Here is a 20,764-nt window from a genome sequence, read left to right on the forward strand (position 1 = left end):
ACTCCGCTAACAACAACAACAAGAAGAATTTGGATTTGATATCCCACTTTATCACTACCCAAAGGAGTCTCAAAGCGGCTAACATTCTCCTTTCCCTCCCTCCCCCACAACAAACACTCTGTGAGGTGAGTGGGGCTGAGATACCTCAAAGAAGTGTGACTAGCCCAAGGTCACCCAGCAGCTGCATGTGGAGGAGTGGAGATGCGAACCCAGTTCACCAGATTACGAGTCTACCGCTCTTAACCACAGTTACAGGTAGGTAGCCGTGTTGGTCTGCCATAGTCAAAACAAAACAATTAAAAAAAATAAAAATAAAAATCCTTCCAGTAGCACCTTAGAGACCAACTAAGTTTGTTCTTGAGTTTTCCTGTGTATGCACACTTCTTCAGATACACTGAAACAGAAGTCACTAGACCCTTATATATAGTGAGAGAGTGGGGAGGGGTATTACTCAGAAGGGTGGTGGGAATGGGTGATTGGCTGATAGGTGTGGAAAACCTGCTGATGACTGTTAACGACTGCAATTAGTCTTACAGGAAAAAGCAAGGGGTGAGATGGCTAAAAATAGCTTTGTCATGTATAATGAGATAAGAATCCAATGTCTTTGTTCAGACCAGGTCTCTCCATGGTTTTAAGTTTGCTAATGAGTTGCAATTCAGCAACGTCTCCTTCCAGTCTGTTTCTGAAATTCCTTTGTAGTAAGACAGCTACTTTGAGATCTTGTATAGAATGTCCTGGGAGACTGAAGTGTTCTCCTACTGTTTTCTCTTTCTTGTGAATCCTGATGTCTGATTTATGTCCATTTATCCTTTGGCGTAGGGTTTGGCCTGTTTGTCCAATATAGAGAGCTGAAGGGCACTGTTGGCATTTGATGGCATACACAATGTTAGATGAGCAATTAAATAGTCCTGAGATGGTATGTTTGATGTTGTTGGGTGTATGTGGCAGCAAAGTTGGCATCTGGGTTTATTGCAGGCCCTGATACCAGTGTCCATGTTAAGTCCTGTTGTTGTATTATTGTGGGTGAGGAGTTGTTTAAGATTGGGTGGCTGTCTGTAGATCTCTGATGATGCGTTGTACTGTTTTAACTTGGGAGCTGTATGTGATTACTAGTGGTGTTCTGTTATTTTCTTTTTTGGGTCTGTCTTGCAGCAAGTTCTCTCTGGGTATCAGTCTGGCTCTGTTGATCTGTTGTTTAACTTCGTCAGGCGGATACAGTATTTTAGTTCTAAAAAGGTATGCTGTAGATCTCTTACGTGAGAGTCTCTGTAGAGTTGGAACAGATGTGGCTGTAACGTAGGGCCTGGCTATATACAATGGATTGTTTGGTATGTTTGAGATGGTAGCTAGAAGCATGTAGATGTTTGTCGGTCAGTTGGTTTACGGTATAAGGTGGTGTCTATGTGCCCATCCTGTATTTTTACAGTAGTGTCCAAAAATGTATTTCTTGCATAGATTGGTTCATTGTTAGGTTGATGGTGGGGTGAAAGTCATTGAATGTTGATGGTCCTGACAGAATTAGCTAGCCTTTCTTCAGCCTAGTGCCCTGCAGAGGTTTTGCACTATTAACTCCCAGCAAGCATATGACTCCTGGCCTGGGTCTGATGGGAGTTGTAGTCCAAAACACACAACTTGGGGTAGGAGGAATTTGGGATTTGCTTTGCCCACTGCCCGGGAATCCTAATTCAAGCTGTTTTGCATCCAATGACTGTTCTCCCTTGCTATTCCTTCCAGGATTAGTCCTGGCAGCAAAAACTGGCTACGTGGGTTAAGTCCTGGTTGAGTCCCAGCTTGAATCGAGCAGTGGTGGAAAGTCCACCAGGGTCATGTTTTTAAAAGAGGGTGTTTTTGAAATAAGATTCCTCTCCAGCGAAGGCTAAGCTGCGTATTGCAAAGGCTGCTTTCCCACTGGCCTTGCTTGACACTCAAGCCACCCCCCCTACCCTCAGTCAACCTCTGACGGAAAAAGGATGCTTATAGAAAGGTAAACAGGGTGTTCTTATCTCGGATCCAGGTGCCAAGGGGAGGGCAGGGTATAAAGATGCAGGGAAGTGAAGTACAGCCACTAGGACTTGGACACCTGACAAAATGAACCTCACCGTTCTCCTAGTCCTCCTGGCATCAGGTGAGTTGCAACCCAGTGAAGTTGAGAATTCCTTGCTTTGCAGATGCATTCTGATCGGCCTGGAAAGGTGGTTTTTTGTTTGTTTGTTTGTTTGTTATTTGGGTGGTGCAATAAACTTGTGGATTTAGAGGAAACCATCTGCATGTCTGGTTCAGACAATGGGTGCCTTTAAAAAGAAAAAACGGAAAAAAGTCTTCTTGGTGGCTCCTATCTCCTTCCCCTTTGGAACTCCCCATTTTTTGCAAGTGATATATTGCAATCACAAGTATTTGGAGTGTAAACAGCTGTGCGTGACCTAATCTCTGTAATATTGCACAAGCACCTTCATGGTGCCCATGCTCTGAAGTCTTCTCTTTGGTTCCAGGCGTTTCATGCCTTCCCTTCTTGCTTGGCCAGCTGGGAAGCACAGCTCTAGCCTGGTAATTCCCAGACTTGCACGCTGGGGGCAGTTGAAGCAATGTGATGCATTAAATCTGCCAAAGACCTCCTAGAACCCCAAACTAAGCCATATCTCTGTATGAGTTCCTGCTCCAGCCCTCTCTCTTTCCAGTGAGTCTCTCTACCTTGAGCAGGCTTCCTCAACCTCGGCCCTCCAGATGTTTTGAGACTACAATTCCCACCATCCCTGACCACTGGTCCTGCTAGCTAGGGATCATGGGAGTTGTAGGCCACAAACATCTGGAGGGCCGAGGTTGAGGAAGCCTGACCTTGAGCATGGCTGGGCCATCCCATTGCTCCTGCTGCACAAGCTCAGCAGAGTCCTTTGCTTTTCCAAGGGGTATGCCTGTCGCAACTCTGCATGTCCATCGCAACTCTGCATGCCCAGGGTTCAGGCAGAAATATTTAGTTTGTGTGTGTCGCTTTGTTTTCTAGCGGGCACTGCCCATGCCGTCCTCCGGAACCTGTGGCAATTCCGTAACATGATCAAATGCACCATACCATCCAGTGACCCCCTCAGGGATTACAACAACTACGGCTGCTACTGCGGCTTGGGGGGCAGCGGGACGCCAGTTGATGACCTGGACACGTAAGCAGCCATCTTTCTTTAAGCACTCAAATCCTCTGCTTGGCATTGTGTATTCTCATTGTGTTTTTGAGATGTCTGCTATGAGGTAGGTCCCGTTGGAGCAAACTTCCCCGACTATCTGGCTTCCAAATGTTTTGGACTACAACTCCCATCAGGCCTGGCCAGCACAGCATGATGGCAGTTGTAGTCAAAGCGCCTGAAAGGCATTCGGTTGCAGAAGGCTTATCTGGAGTGTATGATAGCGTGGGTCAGGGTTGGAGAACCTGCCCCCCCCGGCCCCTCTCTCTGGCCCTTGCAACTCTCTCCCAGGCCAGGCCCCTCGCCAGGCCTACTTCATAACCTCCTTGTGTTTATTTGGCTTCCATGGAGTGTTTCCATGAACTCATAGGTTTGGGATGTGTGTGGGAGCTAGCCTACGACGGACAAAGGCGGAATCTAGACACATATTAAAAACGCTTTGAAAATGCTTTTTAAAAAAACGTTTTGAAAAATATATATATTGAATTTGCCATAGCTCGCTATTGCCAGCTAGTGTCATATTTGTATAATGCACAACATACTTAAAACGTTTTATTTGCAGCTGTATAACTGAGTCCAATGTTTCCCCCCCACACACACACACCCCAGTGCAGTTGCAGTTCAGCAGCATCCATAGTGCCAAAGATTCTCTGTGCTGGTTCACTTCTGCCCAGCCTACCTCACAAGGCTGTTGTGAGGCTGAAATAGAAAGACAAAGGAAAGATGTCTTCACACAGCACAGGTCATGGATTTTGCTGCCACATGTGGTGCCCCATACCTTTGACTCTGTTCATGAGGTGGTGATTAGTCATGTCTGCTACCTGGTTCAGAGCAGGGCCATCTTTACCTGGGGGTGCAAGGAGTGCGGGGCACCCAGGCGCCGAATTCTGGGGGTGCCAGGCACCCACTGCTACCTGTTACGAAATAATAAATAATTTTGATCCAGCTAGAAAAACAAAATACATACATGCCTAGGTATTATTGAAATGTATACCTACTGTTTCACTAAAGGACTTTCAGCTTTGTGTACTCATTTACCAAAGACGTGCCACGCCAGTGGCAGCGCTTGTCAGACTCAACGACGGCACTTGTCACTCAAAAAGGTGCCGTGCATGCAAAATGAACTCTTACATCAAAATATTATGTTACGTCTTGTATTGAGCTGCTATGCAGCAGCGGGGTCAGCGGCACCTTTGACACGACTGAAGTTTCTCCTAAGTAGGTACCTAAAAAATACTTATAAGTTTAAGTGTGGTGGTATCGTATACTTAGGAATAAGTGTATTGTAAATAAATGAGTAAATAAAAAAGTTTGTTTCTTTTTCCTCCCTTCTTTCGTAAACAAGAGATAAGGCATAAGCGTGATGTCTGACACAAGCATAATAAAATTAATTTGGGGGCTAAACTAAATTTGGGGGCGCTGGGCGGATCTTTGCACTCCGGTGGCACATGTGCTAAAGACTGTGCTGGTTCAGAGAGAGTACTTCCCTGGGTTGGGGGGAGCTGCTTCTTGCTTGTGGGGCTCCAGGAACCATCTGGCTGACACTGTGGGAGGACAGATCCTAGACTAGATGGACGTTTGGCCTTAATCCAAGATGGCTGCTCTTAAATTCTTTCGAGAGATAAGAATGGAACACCCCCAGTCAAGGGCAGTGTACCTCTAAATTCCAGATGCTGAGGAGGCTGGTTGCCATCATATCATGCTTGCAGGATTTTCTGGGAAGAACCTGTCTTGCTACTCACTTTTTTTAATTTAAATAATATATTTATGCTCTTCAGGTTTATACATTTCATTAATTTTACAATCATTTTAACGTTTCAAAACTTGACTTCCTTCCCCCTCTTTCTGCGGTTCTTTAAATTTATTTTAAATATCTTCTGCATATCCGAGATTAACTTAATTTGCTCATTTATTTATCTACTTTAAATATATACTCTTATAAAACTGCAGGTTATTACAATAATAATCCTGCCAATGTTCTTATCTGTTTACAATGTATCTGTAAATATTCGGCAAACCATTTCCATTCTTTTATAAAAAGTTTGTTGCCTTGATTTATTATTCTTCCGGATGCCTTGCCACTCTCTGGATTAGGCAGAGTGCTTGGTCTCTTCCAACAAGAAAGCTTTCTGAATTTGTGTCAGGTGCCCGGAGAATCATTTTTGAATCCTTTTCTTTTTCTTTATCTTTTTGCTTCCTGAGCAGCTGCTGTCAAATCCACGACAACTGCTATTCCGCAGCCAAGAAGCACCCGGCCTGCACTTTCATCCTGGACAATCCTTACACAAAGACCTACTCCTACACCTGCTCTGGCACCGAAATCACCTGTACAGGTAAATGTACTTCATATGGCATGCTTAGCAGAGGCTCTGGCGCAGTTGGTCATGCACATGTTTTCTTCTCCACAAGTGGAACAGACTCTCCTTCACTTGACGTTTTGAAACATAGCTTGGATGGCCACTTCTCAGGGATTCTTCAGGTACAATTCCTGCATTGCAGGGGGTTGGACTAGAAGACCCCTGGGGTCCCTTCTTCCAACTCTACAATTCTATGATTCTAAAACCTCGGATCTGGTCCCAGGCTTATGCTGTCAGACCAGGGGTCCCCAAACTAAGGCTGGATGAGGCCCAGTCGCCTTCTCAATCCGGCCCGCGGATGGTCGGGGAATCAGAGTGTTTTTACATGAGTAGAATGTGTCCTTTTACTTAAAATGCATCTCTGGGTTATTTGTGGGGCATAGGAATTTGTTCATATTTCCCCCCAAAAATATAGTCCGGCCCCCCACAAGGTCTGAGGGACAGTGGACCGGCCTCCTGCTGAACGTTTGCTGACCCCTGCATCAGACCCACCTATCCCCAAGCTGGTGCCCTTCAGACATGCCTGAACTACAACTCCCATCATGCCTGCTCTGAAAGGCCAGTTTCCTAATGCCTGGTATAGTTAAAGGTTTATGCCAGGGCTTCTCAAACTTGGGTCTCCAGCTGCTTATGGACTACAATTCCCACCATCCATGGCCACTTGTCCTGCTAGCCAGGGATGATGGGAGTTGTAGTCCAAAAAACATCTGGGCACCCAAGTTTGGGAAACTCTGGTTTATTCCTATGATTACAAATCAGATGTGGTCAGAAAATATTTGAGGACGATACAGAGACATGGGAGTGGAAGCGTTTAACAATGAGGACAACTGGATCTGTCTTACAAAGGGAGTGAGCGAATGAGGGCAACACACAGTTAATCTATGGAACTCCTTCCTGCAGGAGACAATAACAGCCGCCAACCTAGATGGCTTAAAACATGCAAATTCATGGAGGAGACTATAAATGGCTATCAGCTCTATTGGCTATGCTCTGCCTTCACAGTTGGAGGCAGCACTGTGAGAGCAGAATAGTGGACCCGATGGGCCATTGGCCTGATCCAGTAGGCTTTTCTTAAGTTCTCATTCATTCATTCAATTTATATTCTGCACTTCCTCCCAAAGGAGCCCAAGGTAACAAACGCATCCATTCATTCTCTCTCCCAAACATGGGCATAGCCATGATTTATTTTAGGGGGAGAGATGCAATTGGTCAGTTAGTTAAGTATTTTTATTTATTTGATTTAGGGGGGCAACTGCTCCCTCTGCATCCCCCCGGCTACGCCCATGCTCCCAAACATTATAAAAACAGTTTAAAACATTTTCTCATCCAGTGATCTCCGGGTTGCCAGGAACAGTATTCTTCAACCACCCAGCACACTTGGGGGAACAGGGATGTTTTTAAATTCCCCTTGAAAGTCAGTAATGAGGGAGGCAGGTGCAACCTCACCAGAGGGAGGGCATTCCACAAACATGGGAGCCACCACTGAAAAGGCACTGTCAGGTGGGGAAGGGGTCAGCAACCCCTCATGGCAGAGGCACCACCACTGAGACTTCACCTGCTGATATTGGGGAAGGGATTCGTTTGGTTAACTTGCGTCCCAAGCCACTTACGATGTTATATGCTCATGCTACCACTTTGAATCAAACTCAGAAGTCCACTGGTAACCGGCCTAAACTCTGGCAGTTTCAAAGGTATTTGGGGACTGTGTCCTCAGGAGGTTGTGGGCAGTATTTACTTTCCTAAAAGGGGGAGAGCGGATTACCTGGGCTCAAGCGCACCTGAACTCCTGATTCCCTGGTCTTCTCCCAAATCTTTCTCCAGAAAAGAATAACGAGTGCGAGGCTTTCATCTGTAATTGTGACCGCAGCGCCGCCATCTGCTTTGCGGGGGTGTCGTACAACAAGGAACACAAGAACATGGATACCAGCAAACACTGCGAGTGATGTTTGGGGAAACCCAGTTCAAGTTATTATGAAATTATTATTAAAAGGCCCTTCAATCCTCAAGCAGAGGAGTGAGTTTAGTCCTGGTTTTTTAAAAAAAGTTTTGTGCTGAGTTTGTTTGGTGCCGCAAATTTAGGAGGGTTGTTTTGTGTGATTTTTATGTAGGTGTGCGGGTGGGCGATTCCCCGAAATCCTTTTAACGTGCAAATAATAAATAAACGAATGACTGAACAAAGAAACAAACAGACTGGGTGTTTTTTTTAAGAGTCTTCTACCACAAGGGGGCTCCTGAATAATAAAATCCAGGTTGACCCTGTGTGTGCACAGCGGCTGCAAGAAAAGCAAATTCCATGCTAGGGGTTATCATTAGGAAAGGAATTGAACATAAAACTGCCATCCTGAAAAGGTCGTCATTCAAATCTGTGTTGCAGCTGCAGTTCTGGGTGCCTCGCCTCAAAAAGGATACTGTAGAGTTGGAAAAGGTTTAGAAAAGGGAAACCCAAATGATGAAGTGGACGTAGCAACTCCCCTTTGGAAAAAAAAGCAGCATTTGGGACTCATAGAATTGCTTTAAAAGAGGATTGGACAAATTCATGGAGGAGAGGGCTATTGGTGGCTACTAGCTGTAATGGCTGTGCTCAGGCTCCAAAGTCGGAGGCAGCAATGCTCCTGAATCCCAGTTGCCAGAAACCACAGGAAATGAGAGTGGTCTTGTGTTCAGGTTCTGCTTGTTGGTTTTCCCCGTAATGGGCATCTGGTTGGCCCCAATGAGAACAGGATGCCTGACTCGATGGGCCATTGGCCTGATCCAGGAAGCTCTTCTTATACAGCATCAAAGCCCGTTTCCTCTTTTCTGCATAAGAGGAAGGGCACGCCCATTGCCTTGACACAGACTACAGAGGGATGCTGGCCTGCCCTGCTGCCACAGAGAGGACAGGAAGGGTTAGAGTGCAGTGGGAGAGCCATTGGGGATTCAACCTACAGAGAGACGGCCTCGGAGCACACGCAGAGTGCATTTTGCCTCCTCTCTACCGATTGCAAAAACGGGAAAGGGGGCGGGGCGCGGGATCAGTCCGCACTTACAATTCGCAAGGGTGCTTCTGCGGCTGCATTCCCGGAGCCCCGGAACCTCTCCGTCTGGAGAAAAGAGAGGGTCGGGGTCATTGGATTCTCCTCCCGTCACCTTCCAACCTCCCCTACCCTCGGGCCGGGGGCCTGATTTGCCCGTGAGGAGGACCGGACGGCAGGGAGAGCAGAGCCCCCGCCCCCCGCTCCTGCAGACCTGTGTCACAATGTGGGGCGGCCCGACGGGGGGGGGGGGAGCAGCAGCTGTCGCTGGAGGAGGCGGAGAGGGCAGGACGGGGCGGGCAGAGGGAAGCCAGGCAGCGCCGCCCACCCATCAGCCGCCCACCAGGCACCAACCCAGGCAGCGCACGTGGGGGAAAAAGTAAGCCACGCCCCCTCTCCTGGGGGAAAAGACGGTAAACCACGCCCCCTGGGTTGCACAGGGACCCGCCCACTTGCCAGGGTTTAAGCGGGGGGGGGGCTGTTTGCAAGCCACGCCTCCTCGGAGCTGCTCTTCAACGAGCGCCACAGAACCCCTCCTCCTCTATTTCATCATGCATCATCCTCATTAAAATTTGTTACTCTGCCTTCAGCATCAGGTCCCAGGGTGCGTTGCAGCAATTTAAAATTAAACACAGTTTTTACAATGCTCAGCAGGGTTTCGCTATAGAATATTTTGTTTGGCCGAAGTACCTGGAGCGTCTTGATTCTAGATAATGGCTTCTGTGGCCTTATCTGGACATTTTTATTTTATCCTGCAATGGGTTGAGCTAGATGACCCTCTGGGTCTCTTCCAACTCTACGATCCTGCAGTTTGGCAAACCTTTGCTCCGTGGGGGGAATAGGTTTGGGTTACTGGGTTTGGAAGGGTGTGTGCTCTTCCCCACCACCACCACCTTCATTGCTCCAGTGCGCAACCCTGGGATGTCAGAAGTCAGAAGCTGCTCTCCAGACCGTGTTGGACTACAACTCCCATCAGCCCCCAGCACCATACCGCCACGTGGGCTGGGGCTGATGGGAGTTGTAGTGCAAAGCATCTGGAAGCTGCTAGGGTAAGTTCAAATTGCCCTGGCCAGATTGCAAAAGATCTTGGACCCTTTTAAGCGCAGACTGGTGCTCCTGAGGGATTTTGGCAGAGTGACAACAGACCCGAGGAGGTGATTCATCTTAATGAGGCTGGCCTGGCCAGGGCGTGGGGGTGCTGATTTATTTATTTGTTTGGGGTTTAGAGAAAAAAGCAATAAATAGGCGACAGGATATAGAAGTGTATTGAATTATGCATGGTGTTGAGGAAGCAGATAGAGAAAAGCTTTTCTAATAATGCTAGAACTTGATGGATATCAGATGAAGCTGAATGCTACAAGATTCAGGACAGTGTGAACTATGGAACTCACTGCTGCAGGAGTGCTGGCGGCCACCAGCTTGGATGGCTTTAAAAGAGAGTATGGGACAAACTCGTGGAGGGGGATTTGTTAGTTGCCTTATCTTATCTCAGAGCGACTTAACAACCAGAAAATCCAGCCAGTTTGCATGGCATGAAGTTCATACTGGTTTTCATTCAGCAATCACACTTCCCTTTGCACCTGTTGCATCGCCCCATCCATCCCCACCCCAGCGAAACACTCAGACAGTCACCAACCAATAATCAGAGCTTTGCGCTAAATGGGATCACAGCTCAGTCTGTAGAGCATGAGGCTCTCCATCTCAGGGTTGTGGGTTCGAGCCCCACACTGGGCAAAAGATTCCTTCATTGTAGGGGGTTGGACTAGATGACTCTCACGGTCCCTTCCAACGCTATGATGCAACAGGCTCGGTTTCTCCTCTTCTTACGGATTGCTCTGCCTGAACTCTTGGCGTTCTGCCTCCTCCTCCTCCTCCTCCTCCTCCTTTTTTTGGCCGAGTGCAGGATGGAGATCCTGGATGAGTTTGACAACGAGTACCCGCTCCTCATCTCCTTCTGCGAGCGGATCTCCCCCCAGGACTTTGACAGCCAGGCTGTGAGCTACACCCAGAAATCCCTGCAGGACCTTTTTGCCCAGATGGAACAGAACCCGGGAATCTGCGAGCGGGTGGTGAGGAAGAGGAAGCAAGCTGAGAATGAGGGTGCCAGCTTGGCCCAATATCTGAAGGTGAGCGGGAGAAGGGGTTCTCTAGGGGACCCCCGGAAGGGAGTTATCACATGACCTGGCCAGGGCAGGGTGGGGGGGCAGAGAGCATCCCAGCCTGCTCCTGGCCCTTCAACTGCAGGGATCTGCAAGGGAAGCTTTTCATGGAGACAAAACATGCCTGTTTGCATCTTCAGAAGAAGCCGCTCTGCATGCAAAGGAGCAAAGTTGGCAGACAGGCTAGTAAACCTGCCCTCATATATGCCTACCCTAATTTTGCAAGATGCTTCTTTCATTGCACATTCATGGTGATCTGTGCTCATGATTTGTATCGGGGCGGTTATACAACATGATCCCGTTTTCAATACGGTTTCGACCTGTAAAAGTTTCATACCCCGCCCCATCAGATTAATATTTATTTATTATTCTTATTATTTAAATTTTCAGGTACACATTTTCCCGCAATTAAATATACATCCAACGACTTCCCTTCTTCTCCTTCCATGGTTCCTTATGCTTCCAGAATGAACTGCATGTTTTATTTCCTCCATCTGGTTCCCACCCCCCTCTATTATATCTTAATCTAAATTATACCGTTGAATTTACAGTAATCCTGCTAGCTTTTCCGTTTGCTTACAATGGTTTTTCTGCAAATGTTTTCCATTCCTCTTTATATACCTTCTTGTTCTCCTGCCCTGCTGTTTAGGCCTGCTAGCTCTGCGTATTCCATCACTTTTCAGCTGCCATTCCTTCTTCTTTGCAGCCTCTCCCACCTTCCATTTCTCAGCTAACAAAACCTGAGCTACAATCACTGCATACATAAATTGCTTTTTCTGCCCCCCCTGGCTACCTCTGTCTGTATCATACCCAGAAGAAATGCCTCTGTTTTTTTGGGTGTGTGGGTGTGTTGTTCTTTTAAACATTTCCCCCCCCCCATTTTGTTATAAATCAAAACGGCCTCAGCGCAGTATACCTGAAGGAGCATCTCCACTCCCATCGTTCATCCTGGACATTGAGGTCTAGCTCCAAGGGCCTTCTGATGGTTCCCTCACTGCGAGAAGTGAAGTTACAGGGAAACAGGCAGAGGGCCTTCTCGGTGGTGGCACCCGCCCTGTGGAACGCCCTCCCATCACATGTCAAGGAAATAAACAACTATCTGACTTTTAGGAGACATCTGAAGGCAGCCCTGTTTAGGGAAGCTTTTAATGTTTGATGTTTTGTTGCTTTTTTATTATTAATAATATTCTGTTGGGAGCCGCCCAGAGTGGCTGGGGAAACCCAGCCAGGTGGGTGGTGTATAAATAAATTATTATTATTATTATTATTATTATTATTATTATTATTCCCCAATAACACTTGACTGTTCTGCATGAGTTTGGCCAAACTGCGGGAGGCAGTGAAAGATAGGCGTGCCTGGCGTGCTCTGGTCCATAGGGTCACGAAGAGTCAGACACGACTGAATGACTGAACAACAACATTCTGCATGACCCTCCTCCATGTGTCTGCCCTGAACCTGCCTGGTTCAGAGCAGGCACATGGCTTTGTTTCCAGTTGGTGCACATTCGTAACTTCCTGCTGAAATCCTGTAACATTTGGCAGATCCAAGCCGCACGTTTAAAGCGCATCCGACGCACATTTTAAGCACATGACTCCTCACCCCCGTAGGATCTGGGAACTGTAGTTCTCACCGCACAGTGCTGCAACTCCCAGCACCCTTAACTGACTACGGCTTATGGGAAATCATGTGCTTTTCATGTGCGTTGGATATCTTTTAAATGTATGGCGTGCACATGGCCCTTACACCACAATTGTTCCAGGTGTCCCTTTCCCCTGGTTTTTTTTTTTTTTACAGTGCAAGAGCGCCCCCTGTAGATGGAAATTGTGCAATAACATTTGGGAAGCAGCACTGAACAGCTAACGAAGTGGAATGATGGGTGGATGGTCTGGTATAAATCGACCGCTAATGTGCTATTCCTGTGTGCTGATGATGTGTTTCAGAATGCACTTGCTTGGGGGGGCCTTTTAACATCAATCAGTGATTAGCTCGGGGTGTATAAGTCTGCTGTTAGCCTCTTTTGAAGTAAAGTCCATAGCTCAATCTCCTCACTGCTGTCCCCAGTTTTAAAAGAGCCAGAGTGATTGGAAATACCTCTCTGTTTCCAAGATCCATCAGCCAGCATTCCCCAACCTGGCGTGTCCTAGATGTCTGAGTTGTAGTCTTGGTCCCACACCATCTAGAGCAGTGTTTTTCAACCACTGTTCCGTGGCACACTAGTGTGCCGCGAGATGTTGCCTGGTGTGCCGTGGGAAAAATTGAAAAATTCAAGAGAATTACTTTATATATAGTCAATATAGGCACAGAGTTAAATTTTTTAACATTTTCTAATGGTGGTGTGCCTCGTGATTTTTTTCATGAAACAAGTGTGCCTTTGCCCAAAAAAGGTTGAAAAACACTGATCTAGAGCAGGCTTCCTCAACCTCGGCCCTCCAGATGTTTTGGGACTACAATTCCCATCATCCCTGACCACTGGTCCTGCTAGCTAGGGATCATGGGAGTTGTAGGCCAAAAACATCTGGAGGGCCAAGGTTGAGGAAGCCTGATCTAGAAGCTGTCAGTGCTCACAAAGGCTGAGCCAACGTGTCTAAAATTCATAACTGAGGCTGATGAAACTCAGTTGAAGCCTGCAGCTGAACGAGGATGTGGTAGAAAGGGCTGCTCCACTTCACACTGCAGGAGGAGGAGGTCACATTCTTAAACACTGTTGTCCTTCATGTTAAGCAAGCAAGCAAACACACATCCTAACCATTTTCATTATCCCTGTTTGGATATTTTAAAAATAATATTAAGTGGGTCATAAACAGAGCAAGCATGGTGCAGTGATTAGAGTATTGGACTAGGACATGGGAGATCAAATCCCCTCTCGGCCATGAAGCTCGCTGGGTGTGACCTTGAGCCAGTCAAACTGCCTCTCGGCCTAACCTACCTCACAGGGTTGTTGTGAGAATTCATTGAGGAGAGGCAGAGCCTTCCTTGAGTTCCTTGGAGGAAAGCAGGTGGGATGTACATCCAATAATAACAACATTTAAATGAAATGAATATATGAAACTATTTCCCTGTGAATAGAAATCTAGCACACCAGGGTGAGGGTTGGTCAGAACCCCCTCCCTGATGCGCTGATTTTCTTACTGCAGGGGGTTTCCTTTTTCAAAACATTTCAGAATGGAACTAACATCACCTTCCCATCTCAAGGAGCACGGTCTGCTGTGTTACTGGGTCTCACCGGCTCAACCAGGCAGCTGTTTCCAGGCTGACAAAACCTGCGCACCTGCCAAGCTTTAACCATTCTGCACTCTTCTTTTCCAGGCCAAGTTCTTTTCCATGCTTCAGGGAGACGTGAACAACAGCAACTCGCTGGGGGAAATGGAAATGGAGGAAAAGGTGGAGCAACTGAAACGCGAGATGGAGAAGGTCAACGATTACGCTCGTGGTAAGTCTGGCTGTTTTCCTCGCTCTTTCCCTAGGCTCCTCCTGGGTTTTGCTCCTCCAGCCAATTTCTCCCTGTGATCCCCGCTGTTCATCCCACCCACCCAATCGCTTCCATCGATGGAATCGATCCCTCTCACAGGGCCATCCGACCACCGATTAAAAACCTCCAAGGAAGGAGAGTTCACCACCTTCTGGAGGTGTCCATTCAAACCGTTTTTGTGGTTTCAAACGAGCCTTGCTTCACAGCATGTTATTCTTTGAAGGAGAATTACCTGAAAATGATTTATAGATGCTATTTTACTCTGAGTAGACTTGCTAAAATGTACAAGTCCGAATCAGATAAGTGCTGGAGGTGTAATGAGGTTGAGGATATGTTTCATCATATGTGGTAGATTTGTAAAAGGGGAAAAGAATATTGGGAAATGATATATAATGAACTGAAAAAATGTTCAAAAGTACCTTTCCAAAACAACAACAACAGAGTCCTTTTTGTGGGGGTAATTCAGAGGGAAATTTCCAGGTGTCAAAAAAGACTATTTATGTATGCCACTACTGCAGCCCGTGTCTTGTTAGCCCCCAAATGGAAAATGAGCGAGGTCCCAACCAATGAAGAATGGCAACTTAAACTGATGAAATACTTGCAGCTTGCAGATTTAATATATAGAATAAGAGGACAAGAAGAATGCACTGGAAAATGTTTATGGAATATATGAGTAAAAACTGTGTTCATTTAAAAACGCTGGTAGCATCAAGGTAAGTTCAATAGTGTAATTAAGTTTTGATAGATGTAAGTGGATTATTGAATGGTTTAGTTCATGTAAAATATGCAGTGCTGCATGGTACGCAAAATGAACCACTGAAAGAGAGGAAGGAAAGTCAGTTGATTTAAGGTTGTTTAAATGAATATTTTGAAATGTCATTTAGAAAATTTAATTTAAAAAACCTATTAAAATAGATAAATGAAATGAAATGAGCCTTGCTCTGTTGCAGCTGCCAAGAGTGCTTCCTGGAGGTCGTTGGCAATGAAGCCATCAGAGATGAGGCCCAGGAGGGCTATTCCACCATCAGGGGGATTCAGCCCCAGCCAGACCAAGCTTCTGGACTCGAGTGTTCCCTCCATGCCGAAGGTCTTTGGTTCCTTCCCAAAGCAGGTTTGTTCTTCTGACTCAAGACCTTGGTCATCCCGAAGGCTGGACTTCTGCAATGTGCTGTCTGTGGGGCTGCCCTTGAGCCTGGGAGCTCCAGCTGGTTTCTCTCAGTCTAACCTACTTCGCAGGGTTGTTGTGGGGGGATTAAAGGAGAACTAGGACCTGGGAGACCAGGGTTCCAATGCCCATTCAGCCATGAAACTCCCACTGGGTGACTTTGGACCAGTCGCAGTCTGGTTACAACCTCACAGGGTTGTTGTGAGGATGAAACGGGGAGGAAGATACTCACATGCGACACCTTGGGCTCCTTAGAGGAAAAGTGGAATATAAATGCAGTCAATACAAAAACAAAAAACAAAACAAAACATGCCCAAGTGTTTCAGCCATTCCACATCAGGCTGAATGAGCAAGGGGACCTCACCTCCCATGATCACAGCATCTTTTTCAGAAATATCCACCCCCAAAATGCTGCTGGTGGGAGGTGCCAGCAGCAGTCATAATTTCCTAGGAAGACATCGTTTTGCGTTTATTAAGGCAAGGTTTAATGCCTTTCCTTCCGGGGTCATGTCACATAGATTCTCTAGGGGCCGTGTATCAGATTTATGCTCGTGTGACGAGTTGTCGAGGGAATCCCTCCTGCATATTGTTTTTATCTGCCCTTTATACAGTGATGTCAGGAGAAATTTGTTGAGCCCACTGGTCCAAAAATTCTCTGGACTTCCAGCTGAGATCCAGCTTACCCTTTTACTCCAGGATTTTAACCCAACAGTTAACCTTGCAAGTGGCAAGTGGTTCGGTTCTGAACCATAAGAGGCGAAATGGCCTATTACAAGAATCCTAATGGTTCTTTTCCACCCCTTTTGGGCCTATAACTCCTGATAGTATCATAGGTTCAATTTATATTTATTTCTCCTGATTGTAAATATTTTATGTTATTATTTCTATTTTAATGTAATTATTTTAGCTGTTTTTGCATGGATTGTAAAGCAAGTATGATTTGCGTGTCTATTTATATATGAGCTTATAGCTGCAATAAAGTTTATTATTATTATTATTATTATTATTATTATCCTAGGAAGACAGTTTCTTGCAGCTCATAATAAGCTCTTTAATTTTATTTTTCACTCCCCCTACAGATGGAGAGATCGATGGGATCCAACTTGGACTTGAAGCAACTCTGGGCCGGCATGTCATCCGTCAATCAAAAGAGGTGCAAGGGGCTTGAAGGCGAGGGGAGAGGGTGGATACATACTGGTTCCCCCCCACTGTGGACTGGTTTTGTATTGGGGTGTGGCAATGCTTTTTTCTGGGGGTACGCATACCCCTAAACATTTTGTGAATCTTTGTACTTTTGTCCATTTACTGTATTCATTTCCCTCGATTTGAACTATAAAATGGTGATTTTCTTGAGTCAAAATAAGAGTACCCCTAAACATTTTTTTAGGGGGGGGGAAGTACTGGGGTGTGGTCTGCAACATGTCCAAGGTACAAGAAGAGTTTGGATTTGATATCCCACTTTATCACTACCCGAAGGAGTCTCAAAGCGGCTAACATTCTCCTTTCCCTTCCTCCCCCACAACAAACACTCTGTGAGGTGAGTGGGGCTGAGAGACTTCAGAGAGGTGTGACCAGCCCAAGCATGTGGAGGAGCGGAGACGCGAACCCGGTTCACCAGATTACAAGTCTACCGCTCTTAACCACTACACCACACAAGAGTGGCATATTTCTTCTGGTTTAGTTTTTTAGCTTGCAGTGTTGATTCACAGAATCATAGTAGAGATGGATGGTACCTTGAGATGCAATGCAGGAATCACGACTGACAAATCCTCAGCAGGTGGCTATATTCCTCTGTTTTAAAGCCTCCAACAAAATAGGGCCCACCATCTTCTAAGGGAGTCTGGCCCATTGCCAAGCGGCTCTTAGCAGCAGAAAGTTCTTCCTAAAGTTACCAATAAATTGAAACTGACACAGGGACAAATAGAAGACGCCTTCACCCCGGTATGGCTCCCCTTTATCCCACACACAGCCCAACAAGACAATGACAAAAATCCACCAACAGCGTACAAATCAATATGGCTAACCTGATCCAAAACACCCACCAACCCACCCCATTCACACATGAAAACAAAGACCACCACAGCCAGCCACAAATGAACAACCACACCCTAGGCCAACCCCAACCTCCCTCACCACCAAAGGAACACAAGCGAACAGCAGAGAACCTGCACAAGCAACGTTGACACAAAACTCCACATATATTAAGTAGAATAGAAACATTGCCACCCGACCCCACCCCCACTCATCTTCCACCTCCACCTCTTTCCCCCCTTTCTTCCTAATGTCTCAACAAATGAAACCGATTAGTAAAAAAAAAGTTACATAAAAAAACGAGAGAGACATTGTACACACCTTTGTAAATCAAGAAAATCTTTAATAAAAATACATTTAAAAAAGAAGAAGAAAGTTGTTCCTAATGTTTTGTTGCAATCTCCTTTCTGGTCATTTGAATTAATTGGTTTGGGTGCTAGCCCCCCCCAGCAGGGCCGTCTCGTCCATTTGGGCTGATGGCGCAGCGCACCAGGGCGCCGGGCCCCCAGGGGCGCCCCCGTGAGCCCGCCGGCATACCGGGTGCCCCCTCCCCTCACCAACCCGACCCCTACCTTTAAAGGGACCCCTGACCATTAGGTCGTCGTGGACAACTCTGGGGTTGCGGCACTCATCTCGCTTTACTGGCTGAGGGAGCCAGTGTACAGCTTCCGGGTCATGTGACCAGCATGACTAAGCCACTTCTGGCGAACCAGAGCAGCGCACGGAAACGCCATTTACCTTCCTGCCGGGGCGGTACCTATTTATCTACTTGCACTTCAATGTGCTTTCGAACTGCTAGGTTGGCAGGAGCTGGGACCGAGCAACGGGAGCTCACCCCGTCGCGGGGATTTGAACAGCTGACCTTCTGATCGGCAAGCTCTAGGCTCTGTGGTTTAACCCACAGCGCCACCTGCGTCCCCAAAGCAGAATAGAGCAGTACTATTAATTCCCTTGATTTACTCACATCAGGGAGGAGTCCAGAGCAAAGAGACCTCACCTCCCATGATCTCAGCATACTTTCCACAATCTTTTTCCTTCCCAATGTCATCCTGAGTCTAATCCTGTTTTGTCTCTCCTCCGACAGCATGGTTGACCTGCGCCCTGTGATGCTGAACCCCGGCGGTTTCCGCCCTTCATTCCTGGGGAGCACCTCTGCCAGCAGGCTGAAATACACCAGTTTCCCAAGGTGCAGGACCCTTCTGAGATCTGGCGTGACACCTTTTGTTCTGACGGGGAAAATACACACACAAGCAAGGGGGGGGGGCATTTCATTACAGGGAAGGGGCTGGAAAAATGGGCCAGTGGTTTCCTGGAGGCAAACTTCCATGGTTCCTCACGAGGCCTGAACGTGTGGCACTCCAGAAGTCTGTAGAATCATAGAACTGTAGAGTTGGATTGCACCCTAAGGTCATCCAATCCAGCCCCCTGCAATACAGGAATCACAGCTGATAAGCCCCTCTCCCATGGCCACCCAACCTCCGATTGAAAACCTCCAAAGAAGGAGAGTTCACCTTCTGAAGGAGTCCATTCCACTGTCGTAGAACAGAATAATAGAATTCCACAGTTGGAAGGGACCCTGTGGGTCATCTAGTCCAACCCCCTGCAATGCTGGAATATGCAGCTGCCCCATACGGGGATCAAACCTGCAACCTTGGCATCATCAGCACCGTGCTCTAACCAACTGAGCCGTGCGCCACGAACAGTTCTTGAAGTCGGAAAGTTCTTGCTCTCGAGTCCTGCTTGTGGGCTCCCCTTTGGTGGCACCTGGTTGGCCACAGTGTGGGAACAGGATGCTGGAATAGATGGGCCACTGCCCTGCCGCAGCAGCTGGGTTCTCCTTATGCACTTGTGGAACCTCCAGGTCTAGGGGCAGTCTATCCTGAATTCCTGCGGTCATTTGGTCCCTCCGAGAGCAGGAGGCTGGACTAGATGGGCCACTGGGCCTGATGCAGCGGGTCTCTCCTTATGTCCTTTATGCTGTTTAGTTTTCTTTGCTAAACACCAACCTACCTGGGGGCGGGGGGGCGGGGCCAGCCTCACCACCTGCCGTGTTTTCTCCTTCCAGGGCCGCTGCCAGCAACTCCGCCACATCTTCCCAGAGCTCATCCAGCCCCACGTCTGCTTTCAATACGCCTGTGCTGGCCAAGTTCAGAGGCAGCAAAGACGAGGAGAAGGACAATGAAAACCCAGGTCCTGATTCTCGACCGACAGGGACCTAAACAACTTTTGTGTATGGGGAGATGCTGTGTGAATTAAAAAGAAACGTCCGGTGCACACTGCTTCCTCGGGTGTGGCCTCTGCTGCGGACCTTGCAGAGAGGAAATGGCTACCGGTGGCTGGGAGAGGGGAGAAATCCTTATGCCTTAGGGCAGGGGTCAGCAACCTTCGGCTCTCCAGATGTTTCGGACTACAATTCCCATCATCCCTGACCACTGGTCCTGTTAGCTAGGGATCATGGGAGTTGTAGGCCAAAACATCTGGAGAGCCGAAGGTTGCCTATGCCTGCCTTAGGGGGAGGACACGCCTCAAAATGCTCTTTTTTTAAAAAAAAAGATGCGGCGGGACTACAACTCCCACCATCCCTAGCTAGCAGGACCAGCGGTTGGGGATGATGGGACTTGTAGTCCAAAAACAGCTGGAGACCCAAGTTTGGGAAACACTGGCATAGGGGAAGTTCAGTACAGTGGTGCCTCGCAAGACGAAATTAATTCGTTCTGCGAGTGCTGTCGTATAGCGAATTTTTCGTCTTGCGAAGCACCAACAGGGGAATAGTGGTTTGACGGGGGGGGGGGGATCGAAAATTTTTCCATCTTGCGAGGCAAGCCCATAGGAAAATTCGTCTTGCGAGTTTTCCGTCTAGCGAGGCATTCGTCTAGCGAGGTACCACTGTATAATGCAGTTCAGTATCAGGCCGGTGCCTTTTGAAATCTGCTCTAAATGAGAGCCTTGAGGACTAGAAACTTACTTCATTTTCAGGGGAAGGGTGTAGCTCAGTGGTAGACCATCTCCTCTGCACGCAGGATCTCTTGGGGTTGAATCTCCAGGTAGGGCTGCTGGACCTGACTTGGTATAAAGCAGATTCCTATTTAAATCTGCTACTTGAAGACAATGAGGACTAGGACCTTACTTTATTTTTAGGGGAGGGGCACAGCTCAGTGGTAGAGCTGTGCGCGCCAAAGTTCCCAGGTTCAGTCCCTGGAATCTCCAGATAAGCTTGGGATTGCCCCTTCCCTGAAACCATATGTGGTTTGGTTATGCGGAAAAAAAAATAAGAAGACCATAAAAAATCATGCATATATTAGGGAAAATGTGTTATGTTAGTTAAAACTGCACACAAAAACGTGTTTATTAGGAGAGATTTGCACTTAAAATACTGTTGAATATTCAAGAGAGAGAGAGAA

The 20,764-nt window shown here is 47.2% G+C and overlaps 2 protein-coding genes across 3 annotated transcripts; both read left to right on the plus strand.

Moving 5' to 3' along the window:
• Positions 1–2,059: 2,059 nt before the first annotated feature.
• Positions 2,060–7,485, plus strand: PLA2G1B (phospholipase A2 group IB). The gene is made up of 4 exons (XM_033136317.1): positions 2,060–2,125; positions 2,999–3,152; positions 5,376–5,503; positions 7,349–7,485. The coding sequence occupies exons 1-4, from the start codon at positions 2,089–2,091 to the stop codon at positions 7,468–7,470; spliced, it is 441 nt and encodes a 146-aa protein (XP_032992208.1). The 5' UTR covers positions 2,060–2,088; the 3' UTR covers positions 7,471–7,485.
• Positions 7,486–8,827: 1,342 nt separating this feature from the next.
• Positions 8,828–19,642, plus strand: LOC117061783. Of its 2 annotated transcripts, none has more exons than XM_033174749.1 (7): positions 8,828–8,917; positions 10,442–10,664; positions 14,005–14,128; positions 15,118–15,278; positions 16,412–16,485; positions 18,448–18,549; positions 19,429–19,642. In XM_033174749.1, exons 2-7 carry the CDS (start codon positions 10,443–10,445, stop codon positions 19,580–19,582), a joined length of 837 nt encoding a protein of 278 aa, XP_033030640.1. In that variant the 5' UTR covers positions 8,828–8,917; position 10,442; the 3' UTR covers positions 19,583–19,642. The 2 variants fall into 2 exon arrangements, with proteins under 2 accessions (XP_033030640.1, XP_033030641.1); XM_033174750.1 differs by lacking the exon at positions 8,828–8,917 and adding an exon at positions 9,124–9,142.
• The last annotated feature ends 1,122 nt before the right edge of the window (positions 19,643–20,764 follow it).

The sequence above is a fragment of the Lacerta agilis genome, chromosome 17 (assembly GCF_009819535.1).
Source record: "Lacerta agilis isolate rLacAgi1 chromosome 17, rLacAgi1.pri, whole genome shotgun sequence".
Lineage (NCBI taxonomy): Eukaryota > Metazoa > Chordata > Lepidosauria > Squamata > Lacertidae > Lacerta > Lacerta agilis.